At 46.7% G+C, this 16,554-nt stretch overlaps 1 protein-coding gene and 1 long non-coding RNA gene across 2 annotated transcripts in view; one reads left to right on the top strand and one right to left on the bottom strand.

Annotated features, from left to right (window-relative positions):
- LOC144479529 (Krueppel-like factor 16) overlaps positions 1–1,196 on the bottom strand; it is a 15,907-nt gene extending 14,711 nt beyond the window's left edge. Inside the window, exon 1 of the mRNA XM_078198316.1 lies at positions 540–1,196. Within this exon, the coding sequence (XP_078054442.1) occupies positions 540–1,008 (469 nt within the window). The 5' untranslated portion in view covers positions 1,009–1,196. The remainder of the gene's footprint in view (positions 1–539) is intronic.
- LOC144479530 (uncharacterized) overlaps positions 1–16,554 on the top strand; it is a 202,246-nt gene that overhangs the window by 59,878 nt on the left and 125,814 nt on the right. The gene's annotated exons all lie outside the window — the stretch shown is intronic.

A 16,554-nucleotide genomic window follows, 5' to 3' on the forward strand; every position in this document is an offset into this window, starting at 1 on the left:
GGTACATGCAGAGCCCAGTGAAAACTTAACCCCTGAAACGCCAGCCCCCGAACACAGAACCACTTCTAAAATATCACTTCCCCTTTTTTCTCCCCTGTTCAGCAACAACTGAATCCATTAATGATACATTTAATACCCAGAGCCTCACTGTCTAACCGACCCCTCCCCTTCTCGGAATTACAAGAGGCGGCGGCCGCGGGGGGAGAGACATTCTGAAAGCTACGATTAAAACTGGTTTGTCCTACAAACTAAAAGGGTGGCGTTTCAAAAACATTGAAACCAGTCTTGGTAAAGTGGAGGGAAGGAGCACCGCTCCTATGTTAAAACAAGAAAAAAAAGGACATCCATATGAAACACCCACGACAGTTAATCGCCATTAACTTACCCCCACTAGCAAAGCGGCGTGTTAACAAAAGACTAAAGAATGCCAATGGACAAAGAGGGAAAGTGGTGGAATAATCAGGGCACCAAATGTAGGTGACAACTTTTAAAAGAACTGGGGGTGGGGTAGGAAGGGGGGTAAAGTTTTCCGTCCGTACCTGTGTGAGTCCTCATGTGGGCTTTCAGATGGGAGGATTTTCCGTACACTTTGTCGCAGCCAGCGAAGTAGCACTGGTGCCTTTTCAGGGCGGCGCATCTGTCCGAGCGCTTGGCTTTGCGCTTCTCCGGCCTCGCCGCGCCCAGGCTGGGGGTGCCGGCGCCCCCCTCGGACAGGGTGGTGTAGCCGCTCTCCAGGCTCTCGGCCGAGGACGAGTTGCTGCTCTCAGAGTTGGAGGACATGGGGCGGCATTTCTGCAGGTCGGTCAGAATGCTGGCCACCAGCAGCAGGTTGCCTCCTCCACCGCCTTCTTTCAGCGTGTCGCTGACTTCTTTGTCCTCGCTGGAAGTTACCTCGGAACTTTCCTCCTCCTCCTCCTCTGGAGCCGGCGAGAGGTGCACCACCGCCCCGCTGGAGATGGACATCAGGCACTCGGCGGCGAAGTAGTCGGGACAGGCGAAGGCAGACATGGCCAGGGATGGAGCCTGGATCTGTGTATTAGGGATCTTCCTTCGCTCTCTCTCTCCCTCTTCCCTTTTGCTGAGGGACTGGCCGCTGTCTGGCTCACAGGGATTGCTATCTGCGGCTGGAGTGAGCCCCGCTGTGCCGTGCCCCCGGTGCTTTGTCTGGGGGAAGGACGCGCTCCACGCCCGCCTCCTCTCGCAATGGGCTGGGCGGATCCCAGCTACTGGGTGACGCGCGTTTATTGACGCTGGAAACCCTGTCTCCAGGGCTCAGAGAGAGAAATATCCCTGCAAAAAAAACAAAAAAGTTTGGCTTTTTCTCCCCGAAATCTCAGAACCCAGAACACCCCCCCCCCCCATACAATACAGACTAAAGTTACCCTGTTTGTATTATTTCTCTCCCACACCATTCTCCTGTGGCTTGATGGTAAAATTCACAGATGATCATAAATTGGAGGGGGGAGGTGCATTAACCACTGGAGTCTGACTTTACACGCACGCAGAAGCATTATGTGCCGCTGGGCGGAACTTATAGCCCCATGAGATTTGCCAGAGAGAAGTACAGAATGGTGAAATTATTATATTTGGCGGGGGGGAGTGCACACATAGTTGCTAATCCCGTACGGAACTTGAAATGCAGGAAAGAGAACATTGAGCCCAGTCCAGACAATGACCAACTCCACCCCCCTCCCCAGTTTGGCTAGGGGACAGACTGAAAGACGTCTGCAAATGATAGACTAAACATGTTATTAGCTGGATTACACAGTGTAGAGGCAGGCCATTTGGCCCAAAGGTTCGTGCCTGACTCCTCTCTCCCCGCCTCCTTTAACTCAATCATCACATCCGCCCCCTCTTTATCCCGCTTTCGATGTATTTGCCTCAATTACTTTTTTTGTTTCTCATCACTCTCTGAATCAAGAAGTCTGCATTTCCTGTTGGGTTTACGATGAGGTTATTATACACCACCCCCTCACCCCCCCCCCCCTCCCCCACAAGTGGAAACATCTCTGCATCTGTCCCATCAAACTGTTTCACAATCCTAGGGATCTTTTGATTTGATTTATTATTGTCACATGTATTGGTATACAGTGAAAACTATTGTTTCTTGCAAGCTATACAGACAAAGCATACTATTCATAGAGAACAAAAGGAGAGAGTGCAGCATGTAGTGTTACAGTCATAGGTAGGGTGTAGAGAAAGAGGAGCTTAATGTATGGTCGGTCCATTCAAAAGTCTGATGGCAGCAGGGAAGAAGCTGTTCTGGAGTCGGTTGGTACGTGACCTCAGAGTTTTGTATCTTTTTCCTGACGGAAGAAGGTGGAAGAGAGAATGTCCGGGGTGGATGGGGTCCTTGATTATGCTGGCTGCTTTGCCGAGGCAGCGGGAAGTGTAGATAAAGTCAATGGATGGGAGGCTGGTTTGCGTCATTGGGCATCATACTCTCTGTAGTTTCTTGTGGTCTTGGTCAGAGCAGGACTCATTTGTGATACAAACAGAAAGGATGTTTTCTATGGTGCATCTGTAAAGGTTGGTGAGATTCGTAGCAGACATGCTGAGTTTCCTTAGCCTCTGCCAAGTCACCGCTCAGTCTTTTTCCTAAAGAAAAGACCAACCTATTCAGTTCTATCTGTTAGTATGACTTTCCCCACCTTTCCATTCAACATGGTGACCAGAAACATATACGCTACACTAAATGTGCAATATCAGTGTCGCCTTGTGTTTTGTCAGATAGATTTTCCTCTCAATCTTTTAGCAGTGGACCAGCTGGAAAAAGTATAATAACGCCAGGAGTCAGCTATAAAGGAAATATGTCTTATTGTATAAAATAAAGTAAAGCAAAACCACAAGCCTATGGTGAAAACAAACAGGTCCCAACAGGGACAATACAATAATGGACCCACTCAGGGGCCTGTTTTATAAAGGGCTTGAGGTAATTACCAATCACCAGGGATTGAATTTAGGAGTCGTAGCGTTATGTTGCAACTGTACACAACTCTGGTGCGGCCGCACTTGGAGTACTGTGTGCAGTTCTGGTCCCCACATTACAGGAAGGATGTGGAGGCTTTGGAGAGGGTGCAGAGGAGGTTTACCAGGATGTTGCCTGGTATGGAGGGGAGATCCTATGAGGAGAGGCTGAGGGATTTGGGATTGTTTTCGCTGGAAAGGCGGCGGCTAAGAGGGGATCTTATTGAAACATATAAGATGATTAGAGGTTTAGATAGGGTGGATAGTGATAGCCTTTTTCCTCTGATGGAGAAATCCAGCACGAGGGGGCATGGCTTTAAATTGAGGGGGGGTAGTTATAGAACCGATGTCAGGGGTAGGTTCTTTACCCAGAGGGTGGTGAGGGATTGGAATGCCCTGCCAGCATCAGTAGTAAATGCGCCTAGCTTGGGGGCGTTTAAGAGATCCGTAGATAGGTTCATGGACGAAAAGAAATTGGTTTAGGTTGGAGGGTCACAGTTTTTTTTTAACTGGTCGGTGCAACATCGTGGGCCGAAGGGCCTGTTCTGCGCTGTAATGTTCTATGTTCTATGTTCTATGTTCTAACTCTTATTCTATGAGTCCTACAGCAAGGTCAATCAGTGATTTCCTTGTAGAGTCCGTGGACCATGTCTACATTCAATGTTATAGACTACACACCCTTTTTAATTTCCTCAAAAACCTCTTATTGATGTTTTGTTTACACTTCAGTCCCACGCTCCTGATCTACGGACACCTGGTGCGGAGAGGGGCGGGTCGGGATGCCGACCTCCTCGTGAACCTGCTCCTGGGCCTGGCGAGACGCGCCATCAGTAGGTCCAGGCAGTGGGCGATCGACGGGGCCGTCCATCCTGACTGTCTGCCCCTCTACCGCGGCTACATTCGCGGCCAGGTGTCTCTGGAGAGGGAGCATGCGGTGTCCACGGGCGCGGTTGATGCCTTCCGCGACCGCTGGGCGCCGCAGGGGCTGGGGTGTATTATCGACCCCGATAATCACCTTTTGGTTTGACGTTTTAAGTTTCCTTTCGACTTTGTTTTTGGTTCGGGCTGTTCCCCCCTTCCTTTTGGGGAGCTGCCCCTTTTACTTTGTCCCTAAGTTAATTTGAGTTCGTTTACTTGATTGGTATCGAAAGAAATACAGCAAGGTCAATCAGTGATTTCCTTGTAGAGTCCGTGGACCATGTCTACATTCAATGTTATAGACTACACACCCTTTTTAATTTCCTCAAAAACCTTTTGTTGATGTTTTGTTTGCACTTCAGTCCCACGCTTCTGATCTACAGACATCCGGTGCGGAGAGGGGTGGGTCGGGAGGGCGACCTCCTCGTGAACCTGCTCCTGGGCCTGGCAAAGCTTGCCATAATGTGGAGATGCTGGCATTGGACTGGGGTAAACACAGTAAGAAGCTTGCCATAAACAGGTTCAGACAGCTGGCGATTGATGGGGTCGTCCATCCTGACTGCCCCTCTACTGCGGCTATATTTGCGGCCAGGTGTCCCTGGAGAGGGAGCATGCGGTGTCCACGGGCGCAGTTGATGCCTTCCGCGCCTGCTGGGCACCGCAGGGGCTGGGGTGTATTATAAATCCCGATAATCACCTTTTGATTTAATGTTTTAAGTTTCCTTTCTCCTTTGATTTTTGGTTCGGGCGGTTCCCCCTCTTTTTGGGGAGCTGCCCCTTTTAATTTGTCCCCTTGTTTTAGTTTATTTGGTTGGCCCAACAAGATTGGTCAATCAGTCATTCCCCATGCAAGTCCTGGGGGTTATCACAAAAAGTGTTTGGAAAAACAGTACTTGGACCCAAAAGGTATCAGCCTTGGTATAGTGGTAGCACTTTAGCCCATGTTGGAGGATCATGGGTTCAATTTTCACTCCTGCATTTGAGCACTGGCAGTGTGCTGTGTTGTTCAAAGAGCTGTTTTTTTTGAATGGATGTTGATGTAGAGCCCTTGTATTACCTATTTCAAGTACTATTCATAAAATAGCAGGGGATATCCTAAAATTAATATCAACATATATCCTTCAACCTAAATCAGATTATCGGACCATTGACTTCATTGCTGTTTGTGAGGCATTGTTGTGTCTACATCCTCATCGCACTCCAGTTCATAAGGATGTCATTGTTTGTGAAATGCTTTGGGATATCCCAAGGATACAAGCCGCACTCTATAAATGCAAGTTCTTTATTTTACAACAGCAAGCACATGCATTTATAAAGTGGCACTGTGACACAGTGGTTCGCACTGGGTCACAGTGCCAGGGATCTGGGTTTGATTCTGGCCTTGGGTGACTGTGTGGAGTCTGCACATTCTCCTCGTGTTTGCGTGGGTTTCCCCCGGGTGCTCTGGTTTCCTCCCACAGTCCAAAGATGTGCAAGGTAGGTGGACTGGCCATATTAAATTGCCCCTTAGTGTCCCAAGATGTGTAGGTTAGGGGGATTAGCCATGGAAAATGTGTGGGATTACTGGGATAGGGCGGGGGAGAGGGCCTGGGTAAGATATACTGTCAGAGAGTGGGTGCGGCCTTGATGGCTTCCTTCTGCACTGTAGGGATTCTATGATTCTAAAACAGAATAAGTTTTCCACCAAGCCAAGAGGGAGACATTAGGACCGAGAAATAGATTTTAAGCAGCGTCTTAGTGGTTAGCACTGCTGCCTCACAGCACCTGGGACCCGGGTTCGATTCCCGGCTTGGGTCACTGTCTGTGTGGAGTCTGCATGAGCTCCCCGTGTCTGCGTGGGTTTCCTCTGGGTGGTCCGGTTTCCTCCCACGTTCCAAAGATGTGCGGGTTAGGTGGATTGGCCATGCTAAAATTGCCCCTATTGTCAGGGGGACTAGCTAGGGTAAATGCATGGGGTTATGGGGATAGGTCTTGGGTGGGATTGCGGTCGGTACAGGCTCGATGGGCCGAATGGCCTCCTTCTGCACAATAGGATTCTATATGTAGAGATCAAACAGTTTGGGGAGGGAAATCCAGATCCTTGGGCCAAAATGGCTGAAAGGTCAGCTGCTGATGGTGGGACTAAAGGTTGTGTAGGATCGAAAGAGGACAGAGTTAGAGGAACATAGAGTTCTCAGGTGGTGGAGGTGAGGGACAAGGCCATGGAGGGGACGGAATATTACTGTTTTAGCTGATAAATGAGGGATGGGACCTTTTCCGGGTCCTGATGCTGAGCCACCTGTGCAACTTTACCAGAGGCGAGAAACTAAGAGGCTGCCTCCAGGAGCCCCATCAATTCAGGGTGGCACACGATCTGTGGTGTTCTTTGACAAGTTCAAAAGAAGCTTAAAATGAACCATGGCCACATCAGTCAGGCCATCATTGTGGAGGGGATATCCCTTCAGAGGATATCCTGCCGCTACAGCCTTCACAGCCCAGTGGATCCGCACTTTGCCAGTTGCATTCTGTGTTCCCCTAACCCCTGGCCTGTCACCGGGAGTCAGCCACCATTCTGTCAATGGCCCCACCAGCTACATCGGTGGACCTGCGCAGGCGACGTGTGATTCAATCCTTGCAAACCACAGCTCTGAAATTAGGCCAGAGGTGGGAACATGCCAGCAAAGCAAAACAGCGGTTGGCAGTGAAATTGCCAACATGCCCCCCCCCCATCTCCATTCCCTTACCCACCTTAGGGTGAAAATTCAGCCCCCTGGTGTTTGTTTTTGGATTATTTGTTTCAGTATTCTGGTTCCATGTGTACGTTGATGCCTTCCACTGTGAGATTCCTATTTTTGCCTCTGTTCATTATGACAAGAACATAAAGGTATCTCACTGAGACTCCCTCACATCTTGCATTTTGGAGCAATGAGGAGTGATAGCCTGTCAGACACAGAAGAGGCCTGGGCATCCACCACGCCAGTATCTCCACTTAATGAGAGTGCCATGGTTGTATATAGAACAACTCAGATATTAGCAGATATACAGTGGAACAGTGGTTAGCACTGCTGCCTCACAGCGCCAGGGACCTGGATTCGATTCCCGACTTGAGTCACTGTCTGTGTGGAGTCTGCACGTTCTTCCCGTGTCTGCGTGGGTTTCCTCCGGCTGCTCTGGTTTCCTCCCACAGCCCGAAAGGCATGCTGGTTAGTTGCATTGGCCGTGCTAAGTTCTCCCTCAGTGTACCCGAACAGGCGCCGGAGTGTGGCGACTAGGGGATTTTCACAGTAACTTCGTTGCAGTGTTAATATAAGCCTACTTATGACACTAATAAATAAACTAAAACTAAACTAAGCACTAAAATATGAAGATGGTGGTTGTATGAAACAAGCAATTACTTAACAGTTGAGACTTCCCTTGGTTTCCATGCAAGTAAGACAGAGAGCAAATGTAGAGGTGAAAACTGAACTGTAAAGAACCTTCTGGAACTGCCAAGTTATTTTGGCAGTTCCAGAAGATAAGCTGTGGGAAGCATTTCAGTATTGGGATGGGAATATAAGTGGCAGGCAAGTGTAGCACAGTGCTTTCTTGGAAGGTGTGGCTCCCTCTTACCCTTGTTTGACCTGGTAAAATAATTAAATATATCATGGAACTACTTATCTTTCTGAGTTTGCGATGAAGGCACTTAACTGCCGTGGTTCTCAACGCTGCTTGACAACAGTCAATATTTCCTGAGGGCTGAGTTATGAGGAAAGATTTGGGAAAAAAAATGTCTCTTCATCCTTGAAAGAATGCCACGAAGAGGGAACTTTGACTTGTAAAGGTTAAATTGATGCACAAATTCAAAATACAGAATCCCTACAGTGCAGAAGGAGACCATTCGGCCCATCGAGCCTGCACTATAACCAATCCCACTCAGCTCCTATCCCCATAAACTCATGTATTTACCCTGCTAGTCCGCCTGACACTAAGGGGCCAATCAACCTAACCTGCACATCTTTGGAGTGTGGGAGGAAACTGAAGCACCCGGAGGAAACCCACACAGACATGGGGAGAACGTGCAAACTCCACACAGACAGTCACCCGAGGCTGGATTTGAACCCGGATCCTTGGTGCTGTGAGGCAGCAGTGCTTGCCACTGTGCTGCCTTTGAGCCAGGAATATTGGTCACTATTTGCAGAATGGTGCAATGGGATCTTTTAGCTTTTCACTTAAGTCAACAGAACACAAAGACATGAGTAGCTAATTTGAGATTCAGCACCTCTGAAAGTGTAGGAAAGCTTTAGGGCAAAGGGATATAGGGCAAACTAGTAAAGTGCAAGTTGAAGATGATGTCAGAAGTACAAAGAGTTATTATGATCCAGAATGGTGTCTGAATGGAATGGCTTCATAAACCCAGGAATCATTCAGGAGAGAGTTGTATGCCAAGTTTCCTGATGTCCCATTTGCACTTCCCACACCCCCGCCCCTCACCCAACCCTCCTCAAATCACTCACCTTTTTTCCAATTCCACATTCAAAACTGGGATCATTAGGTTTTTAGACACTAAGGAAATCAAGGGAGAAGGAATAGGATGTGGAATTGATTTAGAAGTTGAACCATACCTTACTGAATGGTGGAGCAGGCTTAATGGGCCAAATGGCCAACTCCTACTTCCATTTATCTTGCAATTGTGTCTCTGTCTATGTATGCCATGTTTGTAAACCCACCTCCCCACTCACCTGAAGAAGGAGCAGCACTCTGAAAGCTTGTGATTCCAAATAAACCTGTTGGACTTGAACCTGGTGTTGTGAGATTTCTTACTGTGCCCACCCCAGTCCAATGCTGGCATCTCCCCATCATTTCTTATGTTCTTGTATGCTGAAAAGGCAGAATGCCGGAATTTAAGAAAACGTATCATTAGCATGGTCCAGTTACACCACCACAGAGCTGCTATCTGACAGGGTCTTGTGCCAGGTAACAGGGGCAGAAACAGAAGGGCAGTTACAGTTCTGAGATATCTACAGCAGCAAGACCAGCTGCTGGCCTCAGGGCCTTTGGGCTACAATTTCTCACAGTGGGAAGAAGCCCTTTATCCCCAAATTTCAACAGGGTCTGCAAATGTGAAATGGTCAAAAGCATGGAGTCCAATGTGGAGAAATTATGCACTTTGTCAGGATTAATGTGGAAAGAGAGTATACCATAAATAGCCTGATTTTCAAACGTGTGGATGAGCAGAGAGACATGGGTGTTGTTATATTCAAGAGCGGTGAAGAGTAGTACCGGAGCCAATCTTTACCCAGTTCAACCTTTATTTATAGAGTGAAACATTTATAAATGTACACCTCCTAACTTAACTGTCACCCCCCCGTCCATTTATTTCAGTGAGTGCCTCATATCTGCTCAAGTGAAACCCCAATTAATACCCTCCACCTGCATATAATTAAACACAATTAATATAAAATTAACAGATGTTCATCTGCACAAGTCTTCTTTGGCAGTCCCTCGGGGTCAAGGATGACTTGCTTCCACTCCTGGGAGGTGGGTTCTGCGCTGGCTGAATAGTCCAATCCTGGAGCCACAGGCTCTGCCGCAGGTTTGACAGGGGGTGCTTGATGAGGTGGGTGGGTGGCACACTCTGGATTCTGCGCTCTCTTTCTGCTCTTTATACTTTGCCTCCACGTTCTCCACCCGTTGATGCTCGAGGTGATTGACGCCTTTGTGGACGCTTCTTCTCCAGTTTGTGTGTTCTAAGGCAAGCGATTCCCACGTGTCATAAGAACATAAGAACTAGGAGCAGGAGTAGGCCATCTGGCCCCTCAAGCCTGCTCCACCATTCAATAAGATCATGGCTTATCTTTTCGTGGACTCAGCTCCACTTACCAGCCCGCTCACCATAACCCTTCATTCCTTTACTGTTCAAAAATGTATCTATCCTTGCCTTAAAAACATTCAATGAGATAGCCTCAACTGCTTCACTGGGCAGGGAATTCCACAGATTCACAACCCTTTGTGTGAAGAAGTTCCTCCTCAACTCAGTCCTAAATCTGCTCCCCCTTATTTTGAAGCCATGCCCCCTAGTTCTAGTTTCACCCGCCAGTGGAAACAACTTCCCTGGTTCTATCTTATCTATTCCCTTCATAATCTTATATGTTTCTATAAGATCTCCCCTCATTCTTCTGAATTCCAATGAGTATAGCCCCAGTCTACTCAGTCTCTCCTCATAAGCCAACCCTCTCAACTCCGGAACAAATCTAGTGAATCTCCTCTGCACCCCCTCCAGTGCCAGTATATCCTTTCTCAAGTAAGGAGACCAAAACTGTACACAGTACTCCAGGTGTGGCCTCACTAGCATCCTGTACAGCTGCAACATAACCTAGCTGTTTTTAAACTCCATCGTCTAGCAATGAAGAACAAAATTCCATTTGCCTTCTTAATTACCTGCTGCACTTGCAAACCAACTCCTTGTGATTCTTGCACAAGGATACCCAGGTCCCTCTGCACAGCAGCATGCTGCAATTTTTTACCATTTAATAATAGTCCATTTTGCTGTTATTCCTATCAAAATGGATGACCTCACATTTACCAATATTGGACTCCAACTGGCAGACCCTCGCCCACTCACTTAGGCTATCCAAATCCCTTTGCAGACTTTCAGCGTCCTCTGTACACTTTGCTCTTCCACTCATCTTAGTGTCATCTGCGAATTTTGACACACTACACTTGGTCCTCAACTCCAAATCATCTATGTAAATTGTAAACAATTGCGGTCCCAACACTGATCCCTGAGGCACACCACTAGAACATAGAACATAGAACATTACAGCGCAGTACAGGTCCGTCGGCCCTTGATGTTGCGCCGACCTGTGAAACCAATCTAAAGCCCATCTAACCTACACTATTCCAATATCATCCATATGTTTATCCAATGACCATTTAAATGCCCTTAATGTTGGCGAGTCCACTACTGTTGCAGGCAGGGCATTCCACGCCCTTACTACTCTCTGAGTGAAGAACCTACCTCTGACATCTGTCCAATATCTATCACCCCTCAATTTAAAGCTATGTCCCCTCGTGCTAGCCATCACCATCCGAGGAAAAATGCTCTCACTGTCCACCCTATCTAATCCTCTGATCATCTTGTATGCCTCTATAAGTCACCTCTTAACCTTCTTCTCTCTAACGAAAACAGCCTCAAGTCCCTCAGCCTTTCCTCATAAGGCCTTCCCACCATACCAGGCAACATCCTGGTAAATCTCCTCTGCACCCTTTCCAATGCTTCCACATCCTTCCTATAATGCTGCGACCAGAACTGTACGCAATACTCCAAGTGCGGCCGCACCAGAGTTTTGTACAGCTGCAACATGACCTCCGAAACTCAATCCCTCTACCAATAAAAGCTAACACACCGTACGCCTTCTTAACAACCCTATCAACCTGGGTGCCAACTTTCAGGGATCTATGCACATGGACACCGAGATCTCTCTGCTCATCCACACTACCAAGTATCTTACCATTAGCCCAGTACTCTGTATTCCTGTTACTCCTTCCAAAATGAATCACCTCACACTTTTCCGCATTGAACTCCATTTGCCACCTCTCAGCCCAGCTCTGCAGCTTATCTATGTCCCTCTGTAACCTGCAACATCCTTCCGCACTGTCCACAACTCCACCGACTTTAGTGTCATCCGCAAATTTACTAACCCATCCTTCTACGCCCTCATCCAGGTCATTAATAAAAATGACAAACAGCAGTGGCCCCAAAACAGATCCTTGCGGTACACAACTAGTAACTGAACTCCAGGATGAACATTTCCCATCAACTAGCCACTGATCGCCAACTAGAAAAATATCGATTTATCCCCCACTCTTTGCTTTCTGTTAGTTAACCATCGATGGCGATGTTGCATTTATTTAGGGAGGTTTTTAGAATGTCCTTGTAGCATTTCCTCTGCCATCCTAGTGATCGTTTACTATCGCAAAACTCAGAGTAGAACACTTGTTTCGGGAATCTTGTGTCAGGCCTGCAGGCATAACTGAGGAAACTTAGACCATTCAGCTCTTCCCTGCTGCTGTCAGACTTTTGAATGGACCTACCTCGTATTAAGTTGATCTTTCTCTACACCCTAGCTATGACTGTAACACTACATTCTGCACTCTCTCCTTTCCTTCTCTATGAACGGTATGTTTTGTCTGTATAGCACGCAAGAAACAATACTTTTCACTGTATGTTAATACATGCGACAATAATAAATCAAATCAAAACCTGTAGGCAATGTGGCCTGCCCATCGCAGCTGGTCAAGCATGACCAGTGTCTCGGCACTGGGGTATCGGCCTGGGAGAGGATACTCACATTGGTACGCCTATCCTGCCAGTGGATTTGCAGGATTTTGCAGAGGCAACGTTGGTAATATCTCTCCAGGGATTTGAGGTGTCTGATGTACACAAATATGAAAAGGATTGCAGGACAAGTTGATATGGTAATTAAAAGAGCACAGAGGTGACATGAGTTTATGAATAAAGCAGCAGAATATAAAAGTCAAGCAAAGAGATCATGCTGTATCTTTATAAATCTCTGGTTAGGTCTCAGTTGGAGTATTATGAGTCACTCCCAGCACCAGGTCCAGGGAAACTAACAGAGTTACATAGAGTCCAGAGCACAGAAACAGCCCATTTGATCCAATCATCTACGACAGCATTTATGGCTACGGAGGAGAGATGTTACCAGGATGAGGCACTTCAGTTATTAGGAGAGATTGGAAAAGTTCATTTTGTCCTTCTTGGAATGGGGAGGGTGACCTAATGGAAGGTTTTCAAGATGATGAGAAGTTATGACAGCGCAAATAGAAAAAAAAAATTCTGTCAGGCGAGCACTAACTAGAGGTTAAAATCATTGGAAAATGATCTAGAGGGGTAATGTCCAGAATTCTTTCCACTTGGAGAGCTGTCGGGATCTGAAAAGGTGACACAAGGTGATTTCAGAAATAATTTTAAAAGGGAGTTGAACAGATAATTGAGGATGAGGAACGTATTAAATTATTCATTAAAAAATCACGGGTTTGGGAATTAGCAAAATGCCTTAACAAGAAGCCAGTACAGACATGATAAGGTGGATGGGCTTCCTCAAGTTTCTATGATTTTATGAAGCATGACCCTAAACTTCCAGTTGTCTATTATTTTAAGTCTCCCGCTAATTCCCGCTGAGATTTCCCTGTCCTCAGCTTGATACACTGTTCTAATGAAGTTCAAGGAACAGTATCTCGTCTTTCAATAAAGCACTTCTGGATTCAACACGAGTACAACAAACTCAGATCATTACCTCTGCTTCCTTGTTTGGGACAGCAGCTGTTGGTAGTCATTTTGCTCTTGACATTTATGCCTCCTCTCGATACATCTTTTGTTCCTTTACTTGCATATTACCATCCCCTTGTGACTTGCGCCATCATTCTTTCATCTCTTCTGCCTTCCCTCTTAGCACAGACCTTTTGTTCTTGCTTGGTCAGGCTCCTCTTTCTGCCTCTGTATTTACTTAAAACCCATTACATTTCTGGCTTCATACAAGTCTGATGAAAGCTCAGCAACCTGAAATGTTAATGTTGCTTTTTCTCTCTATAAATGCTGCCTCACCTGCCGAGTGTTTCCAGCGTTTTCTATTTCCATGAGAGCACTTGATCTGCACCAATTGGAAGTTAAAGGTCGTGTCTGCTCCATTTGAAGAGATCCTGGAAATTCTGGGCCATGCAGGGACCATGGATACAGAGGAACATGGAGTGGGCTATGCAGCTCTTCAAGCCTGCTTCACCATTCAATAAGACCATGGATTGCTTGTGGTCTCAACTCCACTTTGTTATCTGCCCCATAACCCTCGACTCTCTTGTTTATCAAAAACCTGTCTAACTCTGTTTTGAATAAATGCAATGACCCAGCCTCCACTGCTTTCTGGGGAAGAGAATTCCAAATACTAACAACCCGTTGAGAGAAAAATATTCTCCTCATCTCCGTCTTAAAGGGTCGACCTCTTATTCTTATACTGTGTCCTCTGGTCCTAGTCTTTCCCACAAGTGGAAACACCCTCCAGGTAACGGCCCTATCAAACTCTCTCCAGACCTTATGGGGGCGATTTTCCCAAAAAGAAATTAAGTGACCTTTTTTTGGACGTATTAGTCATGTGGATTTCCGGCACTCTGTGTATCACAGAGTCCGCCAGGGGATTTATGCTGGTAAGGAGTGGGGGCGGGGCCTAACCCCACCTGAGAGACCGGCATCAGCGCGCTGAGCGGGCCACTGCGCATGTGTCGATCTGTCATAGGGAGATCGGCGCACGTGCACTGCCACCCCCCGCCCCCCACCAATACCGTCCCAGGCTCGCTAATAGAGTCATAGAGGTTTACAGCATGGAAACAGGCCCTTTGGCCCAACTTGTCCATGCTGCCCTTTTTTTTTAACTCTAAGTTAACCTCAGTTAATGCCAATTGCCCGCGTTTGGCCCATATCCCTCTATATCCATCTTACGCATGTAACTGTCTAAATGCTTTTTGAAAGACAAAATTGTACCCGCCTCCACTACTACCTCTGGCAGCTTGTTCCAGACACTCACCACCCTCTGTGTGAAAATATTGCCGCTCTGGACACTTTGTAGCTCTCCCCTCTCACCTTAAACCTATGCCCTCTAGTTTTAGACTCCCCTACATTTGGGAAAAGATATTGACTATCTACCTTGTCTACGCCCCTCTTTATTTTATAGACCTCTATAAGGTCATCCTTCAGCCTCCTACGCTCCAGAGAAAAAAGTCCCAGTCTATCCAGCCTCTCCTTATATCTCAAACCATCAAGTCCTGGTAGCATCCTAGTAAACATTTTCTGCACTCTTTCTAGTTTAATAATATCCTTTCTGTAATAGGGTGACCAGAATTGTACACAGTATTCCAAGTGCGGCCTTACCAATGTCTTGTACAACTTCAACAAGATGTCCCAACTCCTGTATTCAATGTTCTGACCAATGAAACCAAGCATGCTGAATGCCTTCTTCACCACTCTATCTGTGACTCCACTTTCAAGGAGTATGAACACGTACTCCTAGATCTCTTTGTTCTGTAACTCTCCCCAGCGTCCTACCATTAACTGAGTAAGTCCTGCCCTGGTTCAATCTACCAAAATACATCACCTCGCATTTAAATTAAACTCCATCTGCCATTCATCAGCCTACTGGCCCAATTGATCAAGATCCCGCTGCAATTGGAGATAACCTTCCTCACTGTCCACCATGTCACCAATCTTGGCGTCATCTGCAAACTTACTAACCATGCCCCCTATATTCTCACCCAAATCATTAATATAAATGACAAATAACAGTGGACCCAGCACTGATCCCTGAGGCACACCGCTGGTCACAGGCCTCCAGTTTGAAACCACCCCCTGGCTTCTGTCAGGAAGCCAATTTTGTATCCATTTAGATACCTCACCCTGGATCCTGTGAGATTTAACCTTATGCAACAACCTACCAGGTGGTACCTTGTCAAAGGCCTTGCTAAAGTCCATGTGGACAACATCAACTGCACTGCCCTCATCTACCTTCTTGGTTACCCCTTCGAAAAACTCAATCAAATTTGTGAGACATGATTCTCCACTCACAAAGCCATGCTGACTGCCCTAATCAGTCCTTGTGTCTCTAAGTGCCTGTAGATCCTATCTCTCAAAATACCTTTCAACAACTTACCCAGCACAGATGTGAGGCTCACTGGCCTGTAGTTCCCAGGGTTTTTCCTGCAGCCCATTTTAAACAAAGGTACAACATTTGCCACCCTCCAATCTTCAGGCACCTCACCCGTGACTATCGATGATTCAAATATCTCTGCTAGGGGACCCACAATTTCCTCTCTAGCCTCCCACAATGTCTGGGATACATTTCATCAGGTCCCTGGGATTTATCTACCTTGATGCGCTTTAAGACTTCCAGCACCTCTTTCTCTGTAATATGTACACTCCTCAAGACATCACTATTTATTTCCCCAAGTTCCCTAACATCCGTGCTTTTCTCAACAGTAAATACTGATGAGAAATATTCATTTAGGACCTCACCCATCTCTTGTGGATCTGCACATAGATTACCTTGTTGATCCTTAAGAGGCCCTACTCTCTCCCTTGTTACTCTTTTGCCCTTTATGTATTTGTAGAAGCTCTTTGGATTCTCCTTTGCTTGATCTGCCAAAACAATCTCGTGTCCCCTTTTTGCCCTCCTGATTTCTCTCTTAACTCTACTCGTACACTCCCTATACTCTTCAAGGGATTCAAAGAGAATCCATGAGATAGTTACATGGGCACGATGGGTATAGAGGGATCTGGGCCAAAAGCGGAAAATTGGGATTAGCTTAGGGGTTTAAAAAAAAAGGGCGGCATGGACAAGTTGGGCCAAAGGGCCTGTTTCCAGCTGTAAACCTCTATGACTCTATGACTTGATCCCAGCTGCCTATGCATGTCATGTGCCTCCTTCTTCTTCTTGACCTCAATATCCTGAGTCATCCAGGGTTCCCTACTTCTGCCAGCCTTGCCCTTCACTCTAAGAAGAAAGTGCTTACCCTGAACTCTGGTTAACACACTTTTGAAAGCCTCCCACTTACCAAACATCCCTTTGCCTTCCCACAGACTCTCCCAATTAACTTTTGAAAGTTCCTCCCTGATACCATCAAAATTGGCCTTGCCCCAAATTTAGAATT

This window comes from Mustelus asterias, chromosome 26, assembly GCF_964213995.1.
Source record: "Mustelus asterias chromosome 26, sMusAst1.hap1.1, whole genome shotgun sequence".
Taxonomy (NCBI): Eukaryota; Metazoa; Chordata; class Chondrichthyes; order Carcharhiniformes; family Triakidae; genus Mustelus; species Mustelus asterias.